Source organism: Anoplophora glabripennis, unplaced genomic scaffold, assembly GCF_000390285.2.
Source record: "Anoplophora glabripennis isolate ALB-LARVAE unplaced genomic scaffold, Agla_2.0 scaffold85, whole genome shotgun sequence".
Taxonomy (NCBI): domain Eukaryota; kingdom Metazoa; phylum Arthropoda; class Insecta; order Coleoptera; family Cerambycidae; genus Anoplophora; species Anoplophora glabripennis.
In genome coordinates this window covers 863,645-887,802 of record NW_019416361.1, presented here as the reverse complement: position 1 = coordinate 887,802, position 24,158 = coordinate 863,645, and the positions used below count along the sequence as shown (strand labels likewise).

At 33.1% G+C, this 24,158-nt stretch overlaps 1 protein-coding gene across 3 annotated transcripts in view; it reads right to left on the bottom strand.

Moving 5' to 3' along the window:
- Window positions 1–21,634, bottom strand: part of LOC108917153 (SID1 transmembrane family member 1) — a 37,456-nt gene extending 15,822 nt beyond the window's left edge. For 2 of the 3 annotated variants that reach the window (XR_001964796.1, XM_018723625.1), the window contains exons 1-10: window positions 21,571–21,634; window positions 13,878–14,043; window positions 10,875–11,079; window positions 10,444–10,709; window positions 8,111–8,194; window positions 7,030–7,318; window positions 4,219–4,421; window positions 1,223–1,396; window positions 1,044–1,161; window positions 868–990 (exon numbers count right to left, since the gene is read on the bottom strand). Coding sequence is in view for 2 of the 3 variants with exons in the window: in XM_018723625.1 (XP_018579141.1) it covers window positions 868–990; window positions 1,044–1,161; window positions 1,223–1,396; window positions 4,219–4,421; window positions 7,030–7,318; window positions 8,111–8,194; window positions 10,444–10,709; window positions 10,875–11,079; window positions 13,878–14,039 (1,624 nt within the window). In the remaining variant the exon portion in view is untranslated. Of the gene's footprint in view, window positions 1–867; window positions 991–1,043; window positions 1,162–1,222; window positions 1,397–4,218; window positions 4,422–7,029; window positions 7,319–8,110; window positions 8,195–10,443; window positions 10,710–10,874; window positions 11,080–13,877; window positions 14,044–15,101; window positions 15,214–21,570 lie in introns of those variants that run through there. The other variant, XM_018723627.2, reaches the window with a different exon arrangement.
- Between the last annotated feature and the right edge of the window lie 2,524 nt (window positions 21,635–24,158).

Sequence of the window (24,158 nt, the reverse complement as noted above, 5' to 3'; positions counted from 1 at the left end):
TAAAATTTTATCGTGTAAACCACTAAATATTTTCAATTCAGTGCTGTACATTTAAAAAAAAAATTAAAAAAGTGAATTTTCCTAGACCGGATTCGAACCCGGGACCCGCGGTTGGAAGGGAAAGAGCATCTACACTGAGCCATCAGCGACTTCATTTGTGCGAGTCGTATATCTGTTTCTTAACATACCATGTTTTTCGAAACATTTCAAAAAAAACTTCAACAAAAATATTTAGTAGTCGTGGATAAAGTATAGTATTCTACTCCCGTATAATGGCTATTATCCACTCGGTGATTTAGGCCACTCGCCTGCGGCTCGTGGCCGTAAACTTCACCTCGTGAATAATACCCATCATTATACGGTCGTTGAATAATATACTATTGTCAGCAAATTAGCCTGTTATTGTACTCATCATTTAAAGTAGGCCTGTGTCGTTATTTCCGGGTTATCAAGGTTTGACACAGGCCGAACCTCTACCAACTGGACTATCAAGGAAATGTGTCGAAGAGAATGGGGGACACATAGAACATTTATTACAAATAAGTCACCTTTTAGTTTATTATGTTATTAATTATGTTATGTATTTATTATGTTTATTATGGATACGTCGTTATTTCCAAAAAGTTAGGGGTATGTGTTAATAAATATTTTCTGTAACATCTTCATAACCGAGCATAATTTCGGCTTTTGTTAATTCTCATTTCTCTCTCTCGCGGTTTCCTATCTTCTTTTCGTTTTCCTGCAATGACAGTCAACCATCAGTTCTAGATTAGGTACTCTTATAACAAAAACCTATTCTTCTAGACTTCAAGGTTGACCTACTGTTGACAACGAAAATCGGAGAATATACCACTTAAAGTCACTTACCGAGAAATATGGCAACTCCTACAATCGTGAAGGTACTATATGCCGAGGCATTTATGTCTGGATGCCTGTTCTGGTACAACTTTACCATACAGAGAACCGCCATTATGTACATAAAGCTGGTATCTGGAACATGGTAGAATTAGAAATGTTCACTTCGTTTGTACTGCAAACGTTACCGAACTGATAATTCGACTGACTGGGGCAGATGTGGTAGCAAGCGGATAGCAGCCCTTCGATAATCAACGCCACACCCATGGCGTGGTACAGGCCATAATGTACGGGGATGCCTTTGGTCTGAAAGCACATATCTTAGATCTATAGTTTTAAGAATAAATGTAAGAAGCGGAAGCACTACCTTTCTAATTTTTATGATAGTATAACGATCGATGACAACGAAGTTGAAGAGAATCCCGAAAATGACGTAGCCGATGTTGGAGAATATGTGATTGAAGTCGCTGAAACCCAGACCGGGATGGGCGCAGAGAAAGTTAAAATAGCACATGTCTTCGTTGCCTGACGCATTGATAATCTGTAACGGAAATTGTTTTCTTATTTAAAATGCTACATAATTGCTGTTTCTATTAAAATAGGTAAGATGGGTTTTTGGAACTTTGAATTATTTTAGGTTGCAATAATGGGGGTTTCTAGTGCTTGTCGATGCTGCGAATTGACAAATTTGAGAATTAGTGACGTACAGGACATTGACAGTTACCTATTTATTTCAATACCTGACACCAAGACGGGCATTTCAAGAAAATTTACAATTATAAAAGAAGGATTTTCCGTGAATGCTGTTGAAATATGCAAAAAATATACAGGGTGTCCGGAAATACAGTTCGAATAATTCTAGGGGTGATTCTACATGTTAAACTATGAAGAAAAGTTCATATGAACATAGGTCCGCAAATGCGTCATAAGGTTGCTATGGCGATTCAAAGATTGCACCGGGATATAGGTTTTATTTTATATCTCTGGAACCGTTTCAGATAGCCATCTGAATTTTGGCATATGAATTGCCTTTAATAGTAGGTACTTTTCAGTGTTTTTACTAAATTATTATTTTAATCAGGGGCGTACCGACAGGGGAGGCCTCGATTTAATTTGTTCACATTTTTATTAAACGTCATATTTTTGCAGTTTTCTTTAGAAATTCTGATTCCGCGGTATAAATGACATAAAAAAGGTATTCTTGTAGAAAACCTGTCAGGTATTGTTAAATAGTGATAAAAAAGAAACGGTAAATGGAAAACAGATTTATAATTAAAAAAAAAAAGGGGAACAATACAGAAACAAATAATACTAGTGACTTATTATTAAACCTGAATGTTACTTCTTTAGTTACAGCAAGTGTTGGAAGTGATGTCCATTCATTTCAATGCAACTGGCTAAACGATTTCTCATTGAACGTTTAACTCGTTGAAAAACACCTTGCATATTCCGTATTTCTTGGCAACAATGAATGACTCTTTGTTCCAGTTGTTGTACACTGTCAACAGGCACTGAATAAACTAAGTGTTTTAAATAACCCCATAGAAAATAGTCTAACGGATTAAGATCCGGCGAACGGGGAGGCCAAGCTACGGGTCCACCTCGTCCAATCCACCGATCTGGATAAGTCTGATTTAGATATTGTCGAACTAATAAACTGAAGTGGGCTGGAGCCCCATCGTGCATAAAAAATGTTTCTAATCTTAATCCATAAGGCAAATCTTCGAGCAAAACTGGTAAAGTGTTTTGTAGAAAATGTAAGTATGCGGGCCCATCTAAACGATGCGGCATAACATATGGTCCTAGTAACCTATTTCCTATAATACCTGCCCAAACATTAATGGAAAACTTATCTTGGAATCGAGCTTCGAAAATCGCGTGAGGATTTTCATCTGACCAAATATGATTGTTATGAAAATTTACCACTCCTTCACGCGTAAATCCTGCCTCGTCTGTAAACAAGACTTTATCGAGGAAATGACGGTCCTGATGGCATTTCATCTGCATCCACTGACAAAACTCCACTCTAGGCAAAAAATCCCGAGGTTTTAGCGCTTGAATTCTTTGCAAATGGTATGGATACAAAAGTTCCTCGTGTAAAATTTCCCATACAACACTTTTGGGAATATTCGTTTGTACTGAAATTCTTCTGGTGCTACTACCTGGATTAGCTTCAATCTGTTGTAGAACAATTTCCTCTGTCTGCGCCGTTCGGGTAGTACGGTTTCGTCCACAATCTCTCTTATTTGGCGTAAAATTACCAGTTTCTCTTAATCTCTGATGTAAACTGCTGAACAGTTTATCAGAAGGAAGCTGGCGATTTGGAAAAGTTTCTTGGTACAACCTCCGAGCTTCCAAAGCACAACCGTTTGCTTTGCCATACATGAAGTGCATGTCGGCCATTTCAGCAAAAGAGTATTCCGGCATTTTTTGAAAGACGAGAACAATGATTTTTTTCAATTACACTGTTATTAACACAATAATAATCGAATAAACTTTATTTTTAAACCTTATGTCAAATTCGTTTACCGTAACTACAGTAATTTGACCTTTTTCCATTTTCAACTTAGCACCGACATAAGCCTACTTTGATGTAGAAATTTTTATTATTGGGCGACCATGCATGCACTATTTTCTTTGGAGAGTATTTTCTCGAAAACGGCTAGCCTGACAGGTTTTCTACAAGAATACCTTTTTTATGTCATTTATACCGCGGAATCAGAATTTCTAAAGAAAACTGCAAAAATATGACGTTTAATAAAAATGTGAACAAATTAAATCGAGGCCTCCCCTGTCGGTACGCCCCTGATTAAAATAATAATTTAGTAAAAACACTGAAAAGTACCTACTATTAAAGGCAATTCATATGCCAAAATTCAGATGGCTATCTGAAACGGTTCCAGAGATATAAAATAAAACCTATATCCCGGTGCAATCTTTGAATCGCCATAGCAACCTTATGACGCATTTGCGGACCTATGTTCATATGAACTTTTCTTCATAGTTTAACATGTAGAATCACCCCTAGACACCCAGTATATTTCTCTGCGTCCAATTCGCCTAACACAAAACAGATTCTTTTTAAGGTACATCAATCAAAAATATACTTTTTAGCCTGTTGGAATCAACACTTGGCGAAGGTAATAGTTGCTTCATTACAGGTGTTTTTATATCGTTAAATAAAGTACTTCCATTAAAATAAAAAATTGTTAAATTGTAATAAATCGCGCTGTAATCAGACAACATTGTATCTTCTTGTGTTTTTAGCCTTTATTATGGTGAATCTGTAAATTTAGAAATTCAAACATGTTTTACGTCAAATATGCATTGGATATTAGATGGAAAACAAAAAAATATATTTACCCTTTGATATGTTACACCCAACTGCACCACTGGAATACTATAAAACACTGCAATGCTCAAAATGTGAGACAAATAATTGTACGACCGTTTTCTTATCCTCCTCGGTTGTCTCGCAAGATAATTGACGGTCAATATATCCTTTTTCAACAGGTCTTGGATCGCAAACTCTGACAAGGGTTCAAAGCAATCGTAAACTGGCGGTTCTGAAAAAATGTCGTTTTAGTATACAGTGCATTAGAAGTTTGACTGCCGTTGCTTCAGTATTAGATGAATTAAGCATACATTAACAAAAAGTTATATTAAAATTCGATGAGTTATGCTATTGGGGAGTTTTATCATAACTTGGCAATAGTGCGAGTTAAATCAACTAGTTCTAGGACGGGTGACGTGCCTGCATCAGATTTTTTATAGAGTTAATGACGAACTATCTAAAGATAAACGGTAACGGGAACGGTAAACAATGACTGTGAAAATTGAAAACATCTAAAGCTCATGTTTTTCAAATAATCTTAGGTATGTAAAAACAAAATATTTAGGTGCTAAGGAAAATCCAAATACAGAACATTTTGAAATGCATAAAATACGAGATAAAAACCACAACTACGTTTCCACTGTTTAGCGATCTTGATTAGTTATCCAAGTCAAGGTTTTAGTGGAATAAAGATCAATAAATAAAAGAACACTATGTTTTAAATCATTGTCAACGTTTCGGTGTTATTTTACACCATCCTCAGGGCTGTTTTGCAATGTTTTTAATAAAATTCGTTAAGGCATTAAAATAATTTTTATACGACTGCCTTGCAAAAGGGGGTTTTGCGCACGGAAAACACGCTCTGAAAACGGTATTTTGCACACGCCGTGTGCTAATCATTTTGCACACGGTTATGTCATCTTTGCACACGCGTCTCCAGATTGTGATTTTTGTTTGATGTTGTCACCCAAATTATGCAATGTTTCAAGTTGGCTGAGTTTCATAGCAACCGTCACGGCTCCTTTATTTTGTTGATTAGATACTTCAAAAATTGTTGAATTCCCGAAGTTTGGGTGTGAAAATGTGTGATTCTGAAGAGATTTTACAGAAAGCAAGCGAAATATGTTCGGAACTGCTGCCCACAAAATCCAGAAGCAGGTATGAAGCTGAGTTAAGCCGATTTATGGACTGGCGACTAGCCAAAAATGTCCAAACTTTCTCAGAAAACGCAGTAATGGTGTATTTTGAAGAACTATCTAAGAAATATAAATCTTCGACGTTGTGGACGATTTTTTCGATGCTCAAGTCAACGTTAAGTGCCAATCACAACATAGATCTTGGAAGCTATAAAAAGTTGCAAGCGCTAATCAAACGAAAATCCGAAAACTACGTCCCAAAGAAGTCCCAAATCCTCACAGAAGATGATTTTTGCCGGTTTTTGACGAAAGCATCAGACGACAAATATTTACTTATCAAGGCGGTGGTGGCAGTTGGACTATCTGGGGCATGTCGAAGGGAGGAATTATGTTATCTCAAAATAGAAGACACCAAAGATTTCGGCAGTGCTATGCTGATTAAACTGAAGAATACAAAAACAAAGGTACCAAGGTGTTTTACAATTACAGGAAACCTTTACACTATCTTAAAAAAGTACTGTGCTCTTCGTCCTCCTAATCTGAAGACAGGCAGGTTTTTTTTAAACTATCAAAACGGAAAATGTTCAAGCCAAAACGTTGGCATCAACAAAATTGGAAACATGGCTAGGGAAATCGCCAAGTTTTTGATGCTAGAGAATCCAGAAAGTTACACGGGACATTGTTTTCGGCGTTCATCGGCCACAATTTTAGTCAATTCTGGCTCAAATCTGCTTGCCCTCAAACGCCATGGAGGGTGGAAATCCAGTACAGTTGCCGAAGGCTACGTTGATGACTGTTTGAGAAATAAAATGGAAGTTTCGAAAAAGATAGAGTCTTCAGTGTCTTCTGCTGCCACAGAACCAGAACAACGATCGTCTACTGGAATACAACAAGAAAACAACGACCGCACGCTGAAAAACTGCACTAAAAACACGACACCAAAAATATTCTCTATTACCGAAAACAAGGTGCACAATAATACTGCTTTTCCCAGCGTAACCTTGAAGGAATGTTCAAATGTTACCATAAATATTAAATATTAGTTTCTTTTGTTAATGCGTTAACAATTTTCTTAATAAAAACGAGTTAAATTAAAAGTTGTATTTAATTAATTTTGTTAATGCGTTGGCAATTTTAGTAATAAAAACGATTTAAATTAAAATTTGATTTTTGTGGTCTCTGTTTGCAGTCGTATAAAAAGTATCGTAAAAAAACTCGTTTGTAAACCTCTTTGCTCGACTTGTGGACCTCGCCTTCGGCTCGGTCCACCAATATATCTCGCTCGTGTGCAAAGAGTCATTTTCATACCTTGTTGTTTAATATACTATTAAAAAAAAACATACATTTACAATAATTCTAAAAAAATGTTCCTGTCACAATTACCATAAAACCCGAAAAAGAAAAATTCTACTCACCGAAATTTGAAGTGTCTATTGTCCAACTTAATATTTAGAACTGTTAAGTTGGACAAAAGATACTTCAAATTTCGGTGAGTGATGAGTAATACATATATTATTTTTAGAGTCGTTTTAGAATTTTTCTTTTGCATTATATAAGGTATTTTGTTTATTTTTATGTACCGTAGTTATGGCAATTAAATTTTTTCAACACACTGTATTTATTTTATTTTGTCAGTCTTGTTTTGCTTTACGTCACATGCATTATTCCCAACATATTTGCGAGGATTTAAGATAAAAGGCTTACCGTCTTTGTCACTTTTTGATATGGTGCCGAACCGGTTAAGTACTAAAGAGAGTATGGTTAATATGATACCAATGGCTCCAAGGGTCACCAACGTCCCGATGGTGGCAATTATATATTCCCTTCTGGTAACAGTCGGTCGTATTTTAAAGGTAATGGACGTGGTAATGTTCTGGGTGGAGAGATGGAAATTTGTCTCGAGTCTGGGCAAATAGGAGCTGCCTTCTGTGCAGTCAGCGTTGTCGGGTTTGGCAACGAAAATTAGAAAGAATCCAGGATCGAAGTCTTTCCTCTGCAACAAAAAACAATGTTACTGTGATACAGGATGGTTGCGAAGAAGTGTTCAAACTTTTAAATACACAATCAGGTAAAACTAAGCAAAACCACTGCGAAGTATGAAGAAACAACTTTGGGACTTTTTGATATTTGACCTTAATCTTGACCTTCAAGGTCATATCCAAACGTAAAATTTTCAGCTCTCTGTATTTCCAGGGTCAAAATTGTGGGGGCCCATTTACAAAAATTCCCGTGACGTTGATATGACCTTAAAAGCCATAATCCAGGTCAAATTCAAGGTCACCATGGGATAGCCAGGGAAAAAACCCTAAACCCCTAGTGCTTTACATGTATCCTACCTCTTAAATATTCCCAGATATCCTGCCGTTCCGGTACTTTTGACTCACCCTGTATAGGTACAGTGCGTAAAAATAAGTACCAGCGAAAGTTAACAAAACTATAATTTCTTATTCAAAAGGAAAGCGGTTGTAGAAAATAACCAACAGTTGTCCTAAGTATTCCGTGGTTAATCATCTCCGATAATCGCAAATACCCATTTCAAAAACAAAGTTGACCGTTCAACATTTACTGAGGTTACAGGGGCAGATCTAAAATAGCCGAAGATTTTAATAGATTCTATTTTGATGGTGGCAAAGCATCAACTACTTCACATTTAACACAGTAACGTCTGCCTTAGATCTGAAGCTTCGCATCGATCAATTTATTCGATACGTATTTAGCGGCACCCTAATACCTGCCCTGTCGGCCTGATATAGTCTGATATACTTAAACTAATAAATACACTCACCGTTATTGTAAGAGCTCCCTTAAGGTTGATTGTCTGGTAAACTCCCTCGTATTTTATATCCTTATTCGTATCAAACACTGGGCACTGTAAAAATGTGAAAAAATTAATTTTGGAATAGAAAAAATAGCATTAAATTTACAACTCATTTTGAAACGTTGGTGAAAAAGTTTATTGTTAGTAAATCCTCATAGATATATTAATTCAATAATAACTAGTTTAATAATCCCGGTAATTTCAATATTGACACAATTGTTTCTAAAATGGGGAAATTATATCAATAGTCCAGGGAACGAAGAGAGAAATAGGGTAAAACCTCCGAATACTTTGGGATAGATCCGATTTTTATGAAAATTTGGAATTAAGCTTATTCACCCTGTAGATGAAAAGTTATAATATGCTTCATGGCAAAATTGATTTTTCGGAAGGGTGCTTCTGGATTCTGTCGATAAATTTTGGGAAGACGTTCCTTATAAAACCTAAAAAAATATAGTACCTATTAAAATTGGTCTTAGTCTCCAGTATTTGTGAGTCAAATAAGCCTTTTTGTCTCCCCTTCCCTTGGGTTTAACCAATAGTATTAAAATTATTTAGGAGATGCTTCGTTTTTGAGATATAGGGTGTCTTTTTAGAAAAAAAATGATGTTGATGAAAACAATAGAAATATTTAAGTACCTAATCTAATGTGACTATGTCGTAATGCGACAACGTAACGACCCTTGCAATACTCCTAAATTTTTTCAGGCGGTTTTTAGTCACTTAATTTACTTGTGTTGTACTTTTAAATAAAATAAGATGGCAAAGAGTTAGGAAAAAAGTGAATGTACACTTTTTGTCAATAACAAACTGTTCTATCTAAAAACAGCATCATTTTTTATTTTCAGTAGGGCCGTATTATTTTTTTTTATAATTTAATGAGTCTGAGTCCCCATAACTCCGCCACTGGTTGCTTGCGGGACCTCTATTTGTATGGAAAATATGGAAAAATGGTATCTTATAAGAAGATGTGTCATGCCAAATTTGGCTTAAATAGCCTTCTTCATTTAGAAGTTATTTAAAAAATTCGAATTTTCTTAAAAATATTTAACGCCCCTATATTTCAAAAATGAAGCGTCTCTGGAAAAAATGTATACTTGATTTTTTTCTTATTTTTTTATGAGGAATATCTCCTTAAAGTTTGTCGACTTAATCATGAAACACCCTGTATATAATAAATATTGTTTTATATCGTGGGTTATAATTTACGTTATTTTTATAAAGTTTCAACCCTTAAAATCCACCCTTAATGATAAAAATATAAAATTAATAGTTTCTTTGAATTTAAAATATTTTTATAGCGCATCTATTATAAATAAAAATCTTTTCAATAGTTCCGTGTAAATACTTTATTACAATATTTCAACCCTTAAAAAACTACCCCTAATAACAAAATATTTTAAAAAATTGTTTTTAACAATTTGAAATGATTTGATAGTACAAACAGGATAAATTAAATTATTTTACCTGTTTATAATACAACAATCAATCAATCAATCAAATCAAAAACAAAATATTCTGCGAAAAAAAAATCTAAACTTTTGTACTCTTGAATATTTTTCGCATGTTTTTTATTTTTGAGTTATTTTCAAAAGTATGTTATTTTTTTGGAATTAAAAAAAATATTTTTTCAAACAAAACGTAATATTTTCAAAAATGTGCATTCTAAACCGCTTAAACTTGTATAATATATTGTTAGCACATAGAAAATGTAAATTGTAGAATTGTGAAAAATTCATCAGTTTCTGTACTGATTTTTTTTTTCGAAAAAGCGAATTAAAAGTTTTATTTTGATCATACCTCTGTTAATTTTTATGCTACTGACTTAAAGTCAAGTTCATTTTAAAGTACTTTAAAAATGTTCTGGGCATTTTTCTTGAAAAACAGAACTTTGTTTAGTTATTTTACGTTAAATGTTTCCTATTTAGTTTATGGCGGACATGAAATTATCTTCAACCAGCCAATAACTCGGAAAATATTGCCTTATCGAAAATGTTCATAAGATACTATTTGCTTAAAATTGTTTGCTTTATCGATTTCTGGGGTTATTTTCAATATTTTATTTTTCAAAATAATCCTCGAATTTTTTACAGTTTCCAATTTAGCAACAACTGTTAGATTTTTGTGACGTATTATACTCGTATAATATCCCTTCAAAATATGTGCTTCAAGAGCTTCGAGACGTAGTAATTTCGTTTATATAAGACCATTTTAATTGTATGCGTCAAAACAAGAAACACAGAAATTTCCTCGGGTCTCCAGCTGTGACCTTTCCCGAGATAATACGAAGACAAACTCACCCTGCTGTCCTGAACAGACACAACAAGGCATATGTCGTCTTCAGAATCGACGTCGACGATGACTATGTCCGGCGCATCTTCCAGGAATTTATAAAAGACGTATCTGGGTTCGCTAGGCGACACCGATACGGAATAACTTTTATCCAGTTCGACGTAGAAGTCTTTCTCCTCTTCCATCTCTATGCTGATGCTCACGGTGTGTGGAGAAGACGTTGACAAGCCCACGATGAACCTCTGGGCCACCGTCAGGTCCCCCGTTGAAAAATCTGAAAGGAAAATGTACATTACAATTTTTCTTCAACTGTCGAGTAAATTTAATTGTGAATTGAATCTTTATCTGGAGATGAAAAAACCGGCCTAAGAAATAGTAAAAATTGTAGCTTGATTTGTTTGTGACCCTCTTGTATACAGTGGAGTATCTTTTTTTTTACCTGGATTGACGATGGAATCCATCTGATCGTGGCACATAGTTTTGGACGTGTTGGAAAACTTTAAAACGTAGTCCCTTCTGGACGTCTCCACCATCAAGGGGACCTGCCACGAAGTCACGCTACTTTCCTGCTGGACGACGACTAGAACCGGCAAATTTGCCTGGGCATCTGGGGACCATGCTTTAACTCTAAAGGGGTTAGGTGTCTAAAAAGTAAAACACATTAGTTAGAAACCGCATAATTTCATACGAAAGATATTTTTAATAAGGATGCATTTGTTGAAGCAGCGAAAATAAATTAAGGTGCTATTCAATAATTTATCTGTATTTATTGTTGCTCAATTATTCCCATTCTATGAACTGTTGATACAATCTATATACCTATAAGTAACTGATTTACGGTTAATAATCCAAGAAAAAATTCGCCGGAAACGGTTTTATAATCAATGAGATTAAGTTAAATATACCTAAACAGCATTACAAACAAATATTTATTATCTGTTATCTGATACGTGTAATCTCGATACATCTGCCTTTTGTATCTTCAAAAATAATCGTTCTATATTGTGTGTTTCAAATTCAAAGCTCAGTATGAGTGTCCGAGGGTCTCAGTTAATGCCCTTCCACTTTTATCTCAGAAATCAGTGCCAAAATTTTAACCACATAATAACTTTTATCTAATATTTTTTTCAGAATCTTACTTATTCGTCCAGTATTTTTATTCATTAAAATAACACTAACGGGCCGCCTACATTTATACCAAATAGGTACATTATGTTGTTCAGGAACTTTAGGATTACGGATTTTTTAAAAGTAAACTGACAACATAATTGTACTGCGAAATTGAAGATGCACTTTTGGAGAATCTTGCGAATAATTCTGGAACCAACTCTCATAGACCAACCTCACAATATAATCTATCAAAATATTCAGTTTGGAGGATTTTAGAAGAATAGCTGTTATACCCATACATGTAGAAAAAGTTCAACTTTTACAATCTCAGGAACTCAGGAATAATATTATAACTACATTCTTTTAACTGGGTATTGCGAAGATTTGCAGTAAATTTCAAATCATTCGAGATTAGTTAAGTCAACAGTAACAGTTTCCTAGTGGATTGATCAAAATGGTCCAATTGCATGGCCCATCTGATCAGCAGACTTCAATCCGTGCGATTTTTATTTATGGGGTCATTTGAAACAGCTAGTGTGTTCCACTCCAGTTAGTTAATTTTATTATTTGTCAATAATAACAAGAATTCTGTGATCTTTAAATAAAAGGATAACTTTATGCACCTACTGAAATTAATGGTCTTCATTTTTTTTTTTTTTTGTTTATTTTGTTGCGTGTAAGTAATAAAATATTAATACAGGAATAAATTTCGATTATAAAACAAAGTAATTAAACATAAGTAGCATGAATCGCACCTAAGTGAAACATGTGTTGTGCGATTCACTCCACTATACAACAAGAAAGAAAAATAAAAGAAAAGACAAAAAAAAATTTAAAAAAATCAATGTTTAGACTATAAAAACAGTAATAAAATATTATTTTACGTAAAATATAAGGGGGGACGCAGAAGTGTGCACTTAAAGCCTATATAACCAAAAATGGGTTCAAATAAAGCGTAGTTTTCAATTATAAATGACTTTTTTAAAACCGACTTTTTTGAAATACTTTTTATTCTTTTAGGCAATACATTAAATAGTTTCGGACCCAAATAAGATAAGAATTTTTGAAAGTGACTCTTTTTACAACGGGGGATGACTGTATTAATATTGGCCAAAGAACGAGTGTTATGGGGATGGGAAATATAAGGAATACCAATACTAAATACTCGTATTAAACATTGATAAACAAACAATTCTCTAAGTTTAAAGACATTGGCTTATTTATACAAAGTTTCCGTTGAATAAATCTTATTTTTTTTTAACATAATTTTCAATATACTATTTTGTACAACATTTAAACTATGGATCAATGACTTACATAAACCACCCCATACAGTTCTTAAAACAGACACTGCTAGCGCCTCATAAACAATAAATATATGTTTTCTATCCAGAATGTCCCTTAATTGGTAAAATTTGTAATTGAGTTTTCTTAATTTTTTTACAGTGTATTCAGCATGCTCAGCCCATCGTAGAAATTGATCTATCATTATTCCTAAATATTTTAGAGAATTTACTTTTTTAATATTAGAACATGGACAATTTAAGAGGTTTGTACAAGAATGTTTGTGAATTTTAATAATATCAATATGGATTACCTTTTGTAGTTTAGTTTGTTTTGCTCCTATTGTTATTTATTTTGTTACCAGTTCTTACTGCTAAATCTATCATCTCTATTGTTATTTGCCAACAAAATAAATTCTGATTAAAAACAAAATGTAAAATTTTGAACATTAATAATCGACATAAAAATCATAAAATTATTTTTTTGCTAGACTTCCAAAGCCAACTCTTATATTTGCAAATGAACTTAGAAATATGCAAGAAAACACATTAGAGCACATTAAAAAAAGATAGATTAGAAATGTCAGTTGTCGTATAATTTTTTTTTGCGATATCGACTCCATTTCTCAAGACCCATCTATTCCCAAATTTTTTCGGATAAGTTGTGAATGACCCTTTATAAATAAACTCGCAAACTTTTGTTTTCAGTAAAATAATTAAATTATTACCTGCTTAAGAAATAGAAAAAGTAATTTTTTTCATTAGTTTATTCCAGAATATAAACTTGTGTGTGTCATAATTCGGATCGTAATCAATTATTATGACATGGAGACATGGTTTGTTATCTTTATAAATATTACACTCAATGATAATATATTCGGAATTTACGGCTAATCATTGATATTAGTTTTCGACAAAAGAATGGAAAAATCATTTTTGAATTTGTAAATTGCCTAGATGAAAATGAAATATAGATAGTTATTGGTAATTATTAATGTTTCTGTTAAGGATATATAATCTTTAAATTAAAAAAAAATTATGCAACTTACCTCTATAGTAGGGTAGAAAAGAACCACTTGGTAGGTAGCATTGATCTCGTAAGTAACCGCTTCTGTGTAACTTGCCACCTGTTGGTCTATTACAATGCTTGTAATATTTATTCCTTGGACATTGTAAATTATAAATAATATTGGCCACCATTGTTTTACCATTTTCCTGTAAGGACAATCATGTAAAATCATTCGAAAGCTGTGGTAATTACGGCATTTCATAATATCAATAAATCCTGTATAATGTTTAAACTTACGTTTACGTTTATACATGGTATTTTTTTTATTCCAAGCCTCAGCTTTAATCACAAATGGTGACCAAACATGAAACTTCATATTCTTTGGTAAATTTTAAGGGAAAGATTCTTTCGTATAAAGTTTGTTTACATAAGTACATGTGCCCAATTTCAAAATATTTCATTTACTAGTTTTTAAATTATATAAAAATTTAAAAATATTTTTTGAAGTTAAACACCCTGCATCTTTTTAACGAAGCGTCCCAGATAAAAACTTTATACGAAAGATTCCCCTTAAAATTCACCAAAGAATACGTGGTTTCATTTTTGAATCACCTTGTATTATTTTATAGGTCCAAAAAGATCTAAAGCTATAGGTATCCGATCGGAGTCTGGAATTTAATAAAAGTGTCTGAGGATGGTCAATGTACATCGATGAAACTAAGTTTATACTTAAGTTTATACCAGTCGGGATCAAAATTCCGACAACAGAGTAAAACTTTTGGTTTATACAGTACAAATATGTCTAGCAGTGGCAAAAATATTGAGAGAGAAATGTTACTAGGAAAGGTCCGACGGAATTTTTAAAATATTCAGTGGTATAAGAAAAATCTGGCATTAGTTGACATATTTGTAATCAAATTCAATTGATGAAATCATAATATTGATCTTGTTTACAACCGCTTAAGCACATGCCCCAAATTGATCATAGTCATATTAAGAATTAGCAATATTGGAAAAGTAAATGGTGTAAATTATTTTTCTTCCTTAAACGGTAGTTCTATAATATTTAACTAAATTGTGTTGTCCTGTGTATCATGTTTTATCAAAAGCTATTAAAATCTCGTTAATAAAAACGTTTTTGCCCGAACATAAATAACAACTTATCTGTAGACCCACAATTTTTTATCTATAAATTAATGAAGATATTTATTCTATAAAATACTATTCTACAGGATGTTTTAATAGAAGTTATATAAATACTTACCGCTGAAACAATATTTTTTTACGGAAACGTAATCACAAAACATCGTCGATGTAATGTCAACGACATGACATATTTTGGTACAATTAAACAATTCTGTAGAAACAGAGTATCTCCTTTTTTGTAAATACAGATAAAGAAATGCTGTCGGCACCTTATCTTTTACATACTATTTGTTAACAGGTTGATTTCGCTAACGGATTAATGTGTGTAAACTGTTTTTTAACTGCTCCTGTTATCAGATTAGTCATTGTTATAATTTTAAACAAATTATTCATTTATGGAAACATTTTTGCTATGTAAATTTTATTATTCCCTCATTTCGAGTATCTATGTTTATATTTTTTATTAGTTTTGCCCACTGATAAAAATACTTCTCCAAATAAAGAATAATATTAGAGATCTTTCTTATGCTAGAAAAGTTAGTTTCCATTGCTGGTAACATATCGTTACCAAGAATTATTCGTCGTAACGTGACGCTAATTTACATTTGTCATAGTATTTATTGACGTTTATCGAAGGAATTTTATTAGGTGCAAGTACTAAAACGTAACAGCAAACAAATTTTAATACCCGTTGTTAACGATATCTAACATGGTTTTCGGAATATGTTGTGTAATAATTTATTCACGTTCTAATAGACTCTTAAAAATTGATCTAGAATTACTCGTAACGGATCTTTGCAAATGATTGCCTCCAGATAAATTCATTTATCAAGATGTTCGGAGTAGAAATAATAATAATTTGAAGACTTGGATCTATAAGGTGCAATTATATCAATCTATATTTGGGAAATTTTAACATAAACCAGTAGATTTACTCCCTTATCGGTACTTTGATCTCACTTGGTCGTTTTCTATGTCCTTGAATGGAGAAGCGTTGATCAGGGCCGTAATAAGAATTTCTTCCTCGCGATAAACATATAATTTAAAAATACTGACATTATTAAGAGTTGTTTACAGTTTTATCACTACACCGTGATCTTTTTCTAATCACTTCATGTAGTTTATTCGTTATTTTTAGTGGCAACGTGTTATAGGTTATAGGGAATTTCAGAAAGAAAAAAATATTAAATAGGTTTCAAGAACTCAAAATAAATTCAAATCTCATTAATATCGGACCAATGAACATCTCTTTTACAAAGGGTGTTTCTATTTACAATGGATTACACTGTATACAGGGTGTTCCAGTTACAAATTACACTTTTTTTATACTCTTCTTTGAGATTACAAGGAAATTTGTTAAAACTTTAGTCTTTAATAAAGGATTATAAATTACTCTAATAATTGGTGTAAATATATTTTACATCAAATTGTTGAAGAATATGTTTTAAATATTGAGAAAATCCTCAAAAATTATTTTTATATCATCCTCCTTGAAATTTTTTGACATTAAAGCTGTATGGTAAATATATTTTATATTAGGAATATACAAGCTTTTATTATTTTATTTTTATTTTATTATTAAAGTTTAAAAAATATAACTATGGGTATACAGGGTGATTGTAAATGTGCTAAATATTTTAGGGCGCGGTTGCCGAAGTTATTTTGTGAAAAAAAGTTCATATAAACGTAGGTAAAAATATGTTTCGTTTCCGAGTGTTCAAATTTTATTTTTTAATTTATTTTTATTAATTTATTTCAGAGTTTTAAAGATATTGACTTGAAATTTGAAAAACGCTTTGGAGGAATAATCGTCCGTATTTTGGGGTGATCCGAATATTTCTACTTGCACCAGTGGCGTTCGTGCGAGAATGCCACAACTTTTTTAATAAAAAAAATGGTATGCCACTGATTTTTTCCCGTTTTGTTATTTTTTTAAGATATCCGCCATCAGTTCTGAATGAAATTGGTCTCTTCAATTTTTTTCGTAGGATGCACTGTTTTTGAGGAAAAAAATAATATATTTTATTGCAAGTTCTGTATTGTTCATTTCTACTGCATTATCTAGTAGGCTGTCAATATTTCTAAATAAAATATAACCATCAAATTTCGAGTCAATAGCTTTAAAAAACTCTGAAATAATTAACAAAAATAAATAAATAATTTAAATTTAAACACTGTATCTCGAGACGAATCATATTTTATATAATACGATTTTCGAACTGTAAAATTTTTAAATACGGCTCTGTTCATTCACAACTGGTGAATAATAAAATAAAAAGAACAGGAAAAAAAGAGTATCAAGAATGAAAAATTATTTAAAACTAAGTTTTTTTTTATAGAACTATTATCTTTATTATTATTTCTATTTCCCTTGGGAACGCCTATGAATTACAATCGCGCGTTTGGTCTTTACAAATGTATGTATATTGCGGGACATTTTTACTAATGTAAGAACAGCTAATTAACTGCTAACGGATACATTTTTCATATTTTCTTTGCAGTGACATGAAAAGATTGAATTTATGAAGATAAGTTGTCCGTCTTTTGTGACACTGTAAATTGATTAAATAATAAATTAACAGTTATGTTAATTTCAGATTTCTATATACCCGTTTGAAGCTCTTCACCAAGTAATGTTATAACTTCTGAAGATACCGTTATTAAGATAAACATAATTTATTATGGCTACAGTAAAGTCTATAAAAAAATGTATATATTCTACCCCCTAATTCTAATTTTCTTATGGTAAAAATTTTATTATGAAGTTTATACAATAAATATTCAATACAATACGCAATACAATAAATTCATGTTGGCCCCAAAAATTGTGGATATCATCAAAGTTTTCGAAATAATAGCATTTATGAAAAAAAATCTTTGTACTGATTATAAATCCAAGGAAATTAAGGTATGCTAGAACAAAGTAAAAACTTGTTACAATAAATTCTAAATTTATTTTAGTTGCTTCTAAATAAGATTTCCTCTGGCACGTGTCACAGGGCGACAAGTGATATCGAGAATAAGAAAACAATGTTGATCTATTCACGACCTGATTTCTGATCTTAAATGACTATTTAAGCAAATTTAACGATATACAAGAATTCATAATTTTGACATTGTCACACATATTATAAATAATTGAAAAATATATTGGGTGTTAATCCTATTACAGATAAATAGAGCACGATATCCAAAGTTTTTCTTTGTAAGTAAAAATTAATTGTCTCTCATAATCTTATTATCTAAAGTCAATATTTGTGTAGAAAATTTATTTTTGCTAGCTTCAGGTAAAATTAAAGTATCATTATTCCGGGGAATTTAAAAAACCCTTTTAAAATTCAATTCAATTCAATTGTAATCAATTATTCTATCAAAACAAACTATTTCTGCAGAAATTACTAACCCTAGGCATAAAGCAAGCCTTAAAACAACCAAAGTAAAGTTTCATGTTATCGATAGTTTTAGTCCTTAATAATACAGATGTCATAGTCAACATGCATTTTATTATTCTACGTAGGCTTTACATTTGAAATCCAGGGAGTGCCATTTATAGATTATTGATGTTACGTGACGTATCATAAAATGGTAAATATTTAATATCAAGTAAATTAACAATAAAAAAATCTATCGGCAATAAAAATTAATAGGCGTTATTGTCAGACGATATTGAAAGATGTACAGGGTGCTCCTCAGTTCTTTGAACTTATGTCACTAGCAGCATAGTTTTCGATTCGATTGTCAGTGGCGGAGTTAGTAAAAGACACCTTCAGTGAGAATCCCAACATTTTAACGCTACTGAATTTGTAGGAAGCGCATTCCATTCAAAGAAAAATGATTCGTTTTATTCGAAAAAACAAATCATTTTCGAGTTTTATCTTTTTTTTTAATCTAAATTAAATCTAAAAAAGTATTTAAAATAATTCTAAATCTGTTCGTTTCATTAAAAAATTATGGACTCTTTATCGCATATGCAATATAAAGGATTTGAGGATTTACCCTTGTCATATTTCAAAAAATCAAAATTTCTACGTCACCGACCGAAAGAATCACAATTATCTGTAGATACGTATATTTTTGTAAAAGAAAATACACCTTTGAAATCAAATGGAAGTTCGGAAGAACAAAACCGTTTTAATTTAAAAATAATACACAGAAAGTTCGGAAGCGAATGAGACAAATTTCGAAGAAAATAAACCGATTATTTTATTTTTATTGTCACTTTTATTTCCGTTCTCGGAAATTTTAATGAAATTTGGTACAAATTTATTTTAAAACATCGTCAAAAATAAAAATCTAAAAGGTTCAGGTCGGGTGACCTGGCAGGCAGTAAATTCAGCAGCACAATTATGTGCGGATTTTTTCAATGGTATTTAAAACGGTTTCTTCCATATCTACAGTCAATACTGACTGTGGACTAGCGTGTTCTCTAGTATCAGCCATAAAAACCCTTGATCAATTGCAGCAAAAGTACTGGAATGAGGAACTTATCGATTCGGAAACTTTTCCGCATATGGCCTTGTTAATTCTAAAGAATTACATCTACATTCTCCGTATACCAAACGCATGTCGGCCAATTCAGTTAAACTGTACTGATTATAAGACATCATGCCAGGCTATGCGAACAACACCCACCATAGCAATGAAGTAATGCTCTGTCTGCCACCTTTGAATATCTATCTAAGAGAAATGGTCTTGACAGCCATGCTTGACAAGCGTTGCTGATCTTACGTAATAACAAGATAACGGCTAGATCACATGAGAATGTCACCAGGCACTGATCGTGGCTTCAGTTTCCAACAGCATGTTTGTATACTGGATCAAGGGCCAAGAGCGGTGCAATGGCAATAAATAAGCTGACAACCTAGCCAGGAGTACATCGGGGCTCGATATTTCCGGACCTGGTCCCTCCAGTGTGCTTCCGCTGTCAGCACTTGTTGAAATTATTAAGGAAAACAACCAAGAAGAGTTTATGAAACGGCGGGATGAAACAAATAGCTGTCAATTTTCTAAGGAGTTCCTAGAACACCCTAGCAAGACTACAGCCAAAAAATACCTGGCCATGTCTAGGTCAAATCTTCGCTTGGTGACAGGTATTCGAACTGGACACTGTTGGCTAAGGAAGCACTTTCACAACAGGAGGTAGTGGGAAACACCTCTTTGTAGGGGTTGTGAGCAGGAAGACGAGAATGCACTGCTGTCTCGTCAACAAGAGAATCCATGTTGGGAGAACGTTGGCTTTCTATAGTCTATATTAGAGAGATCCCCCTGAGCAAAGTCACCTCCTTTGTGTCTTTAATGGGTTGGTTAACGGCTCAGATGAATTGATCTCCTAATGGGAGGAAGTGCAAGGGGCCCAATGGGGCCTATTTTGCAGCTTTTAAGTTACCCTCCCTACAATTCCAGATTTCAGAAGACGTCGTGCCAAAAATGAATAAATTAGGAATTTGGGATGTTTAAGAAATGTTGACTTTTGACATGTTTTTCCTCCAATTATATCCCTCAAACTGTCCACATCCACACCATTGCTATTGGGAATAAAATGATTTGCACATTTTACACACAACACAGTTGATACTTATTCGTATATAAGTACCTACAAATTTTGATAATTTTATTTTTAGCCTATTCAAAGATAATTAAGGAAAATCATTTTCAAAGTAAAAAAACGTTACATAAATTAGCTCCACTATTTTTCTTAGAGAAACTTTCGAATTCGAATCCGTGGTCCAAGTTTCTTAATTGGCTCTGGTTTTCGAGATATCCTAACCTAAAAGTGACAAAATTGCGATTTTTTTACATATATGAAGTTATGTTATATGGAAAGGTATTTTTTTTGCTGAAACCATTAATGGGATCTTAAAGTACTATACTTGGGTTTGGAGTTTGTAGGTTAAGGGTTTATGGGCGTATGGTTTATGAGTTCGGGATTGAGCGTATTAGCCTCTTTTCCGTGTAAATATATGTCCAGATTGATATCATGCGTAAAATATCGGCCATATATCGAATTTTTCGACATTTTTTAAAGTTTATTACAAAATTTGACGTAATAGAGTTTTTGGAGTTCAGATTCATGATCAGCGACCCCAAAAACATGCAGCATCTACTTCCGGGTAGCACCGGGTAGCACCCGCTTCCCCGAGCCTGCCTTAGGTCACCCATCCAAATTCCAGCCTGCGTCCGTGATGCTTGCCTCGGCAGATCGAAATCCGCCGGCCAAGACACCCGGCTAGACGGTCCCCCAAATATCAGATGTATTTTTATATCGGATTTATTTTGATTGTTTAAAAAATAATCAAATTTCTTACACGGACAGTTTTAGGCAGTAACATACGCCTAATAAGCACGATTCAGCTAAATTCTTATAAAAAATCAATCAATCAATGTGAGCTCTCATCATCACATATTTTTAGTTGAGTTCCCAAAAGCTGTCAGTAATGAAACTAAAACCATTTGTTCCTTCGTTGAATATTTAAACTTAAATCTTAGGCATTACATATAAAGATACGCGTTTAGGGACAACATACTTTAAGCTAAATGTACTTTATTAAAAAAGTTATGTAAGCGTTAAAAATAATAATAAATCATACCTTTTTTACGAGCCGCTTTGAAAACGCCCAGTTACATTGTATTGTTTGCACACCTTCTCTATCAACAACCTAAATATAACTGATTTTTCGCATTTTCAATCCATCAGAAATTTTATCTAATCGTGTATTTATCCCGGATCGTTTTTATCAGTTTCCGTAACACATTGAGGCTTCAGTGACTTCATATTAATAGATAGGTATTCGTTACGTATTTTGAATTACATCTGATGAGTTCGAGACGTTAAAATCCTAACGTCATTTGTAACACACGCGGTACAAATTCCGTAAAAATATTTTGATTGCATGATTTATGAAAACGGTATTCAGTATTTTAAAATGTTAATGACTCAAATAGATAATCAAGAAATATCGTCACCATTTGTGTCCGAACAGATATTTCCCGAATCATTTTTTTTTTCATTGCGTCATACCAATCAACAGGTTACTGCAGTTATTTTTACCTAAATTTAATTTTTTCTCGAGTATTTACATCTATAGGACACAGATTTTAAAATGAATGAAATACATATCTTATCAGATTATGATTACTTAAATCTTAAATTAATATTTGCTAAAAAATATCTGACAGTATCCATTTGTGCAAAATATAATTACAAATACAGTTTTTCTGAAGTTATGATATGTATTTAGAAAACACCCTGTATATAGGTCGGCTGTCGACATGGAGTGGGAAAATACTTTGTAAAAAATTGCTGTGCTCCTATATTTTGTCGAAAACAACTGTGACAATTAATTGTAATCATATATAAAACGTATTTTCGTATAATTTTACATAATAAAAATTTATTAACAATAAAATTAAATAATAAAAGTACCATGCCAAGAACACAAATCCATCATCACTTGCAGTTGATGGCATTCCAAAGCTAGGTAAAATCCAGGGCCAATTGTCAAAATTAAGGCGGACTTCACCATAGGACTTGTGCGGACCAATCAATGACCGTGATCGAACGTCAGCTCTAATGCGTTCCAGCTCTAACTAGTACATATATACGCTCCAAATTTTGTATGTTGTCTTATATATTAATTCTATAGATGTCCATTTATGTTATTATTAAAGTTCTAATAAATAAAATTTAGTTAAATGTCTCCAGAAAAAAAATTAAAACGAGCACAAAGCTAACCTTGCTTCATAGCACACTACCAACCAGGCTTTATCCACCCTGCGGTGAAAATCCTGAGGGATACACACCTCATAAAGCTGCCATACACATATCCTAAGGCTTCCATACAGGCACTTTAAGGAGGCCATACACACATAAACTTCCCAGTCCAGCATTCAAACACAGTGAAAAAGAATCACTAGAATACCTATCACATTCAAACTAAAAGATATTGCAGTATCAATGCGTCTTTAGGAATGGAGGAAGAGCGACAGCATCGACGTCGTCTATCTCAAGTGTCCATTGAGGTTGGCGTGAAGGAGAAGATGACCGATTCCAATACGAGTGTGTATGATCCTCTCAACCTGCTGAGAGTAATGAACATGAGCAGATCAATCACATTCCTTGACAAATATTTTATTTGTATTGGAAAGCGTGTTGAAATAGATAATCGTGATACGTGTACATATAATTTACAAATATTAAAATATTATTAATTTGGTAGGTAGTTTATTCAGTATTTATCAGTGGCAAAGTGTTATAAATTTTAGAATTTTAAAACCACAGGTAATGTCACTTCTATAATGCATCTGGGTTCTCTAATGTAATATACAGGGTGTTAAAAAAAGAGTGTAAAATATTTCAGGAGGTAATAGTATGAACAAAATAAGCAGAAAAGTCTTAATAAACATGGGTCTGCAAAGTAACGGTTGCGGAGATATGGACCACTATTAGTTTTTCAAACATTTTATTTTATTAGGAATAAACCGACAAAGGAAGCTTTTAACAAACAAAAAACAAAGTTACAGAAGATGTTCAAAGTGCCATCCGTCCATTTCCAAGCAGGCACGACATCTTCGTCTCAAAGATATTCGAACTCTTTCGAAAACACCCTCCTTGGTTTGGATTTCTTGACACTTGATTAATCCGTAGCTGCAGTTCTTCCAGGCTATTTACAGGAGTACCATACACTAATGTCTTCAAATATCCCCAAACAAAGAAATCTAGAGGGTTCAGATCAGGCGATCTTGGAGGCCATAAAACAGGCCCGGCCCTTCCTACCCATTTATGTGGAAAAGTTTGATGTAAATGCTCTCTAACGGCCATGGAAAAATGATCTGGAGCACCATCATGCTGGAACCACATTTGTTGCTTCTGATTCAAAGGAATGTCTTCCAAAAACTCATACAGTGTGTTCTGCAGAAAGTTGAGGTAAGTAGCGCCTGTTAATCGGTTTGGTAAAACAACAGGACCTAGAAACCTGTCACCTACAATACCCATCCAAATGTTTAATGAGAAACGTGCCTGATGTCCAGATTCTATTAGAGCATGAGGATTTTCGTCAGCCCAAATATGCTTATTGTGAAAATTAAACACTCCTTTTCTTGTGAATCCGGCCTCATCAGTAAAAAGAATGTTTGCAAGAAAACGAGGGTCTTCAGCATCATGACGTAGAAACCAGCG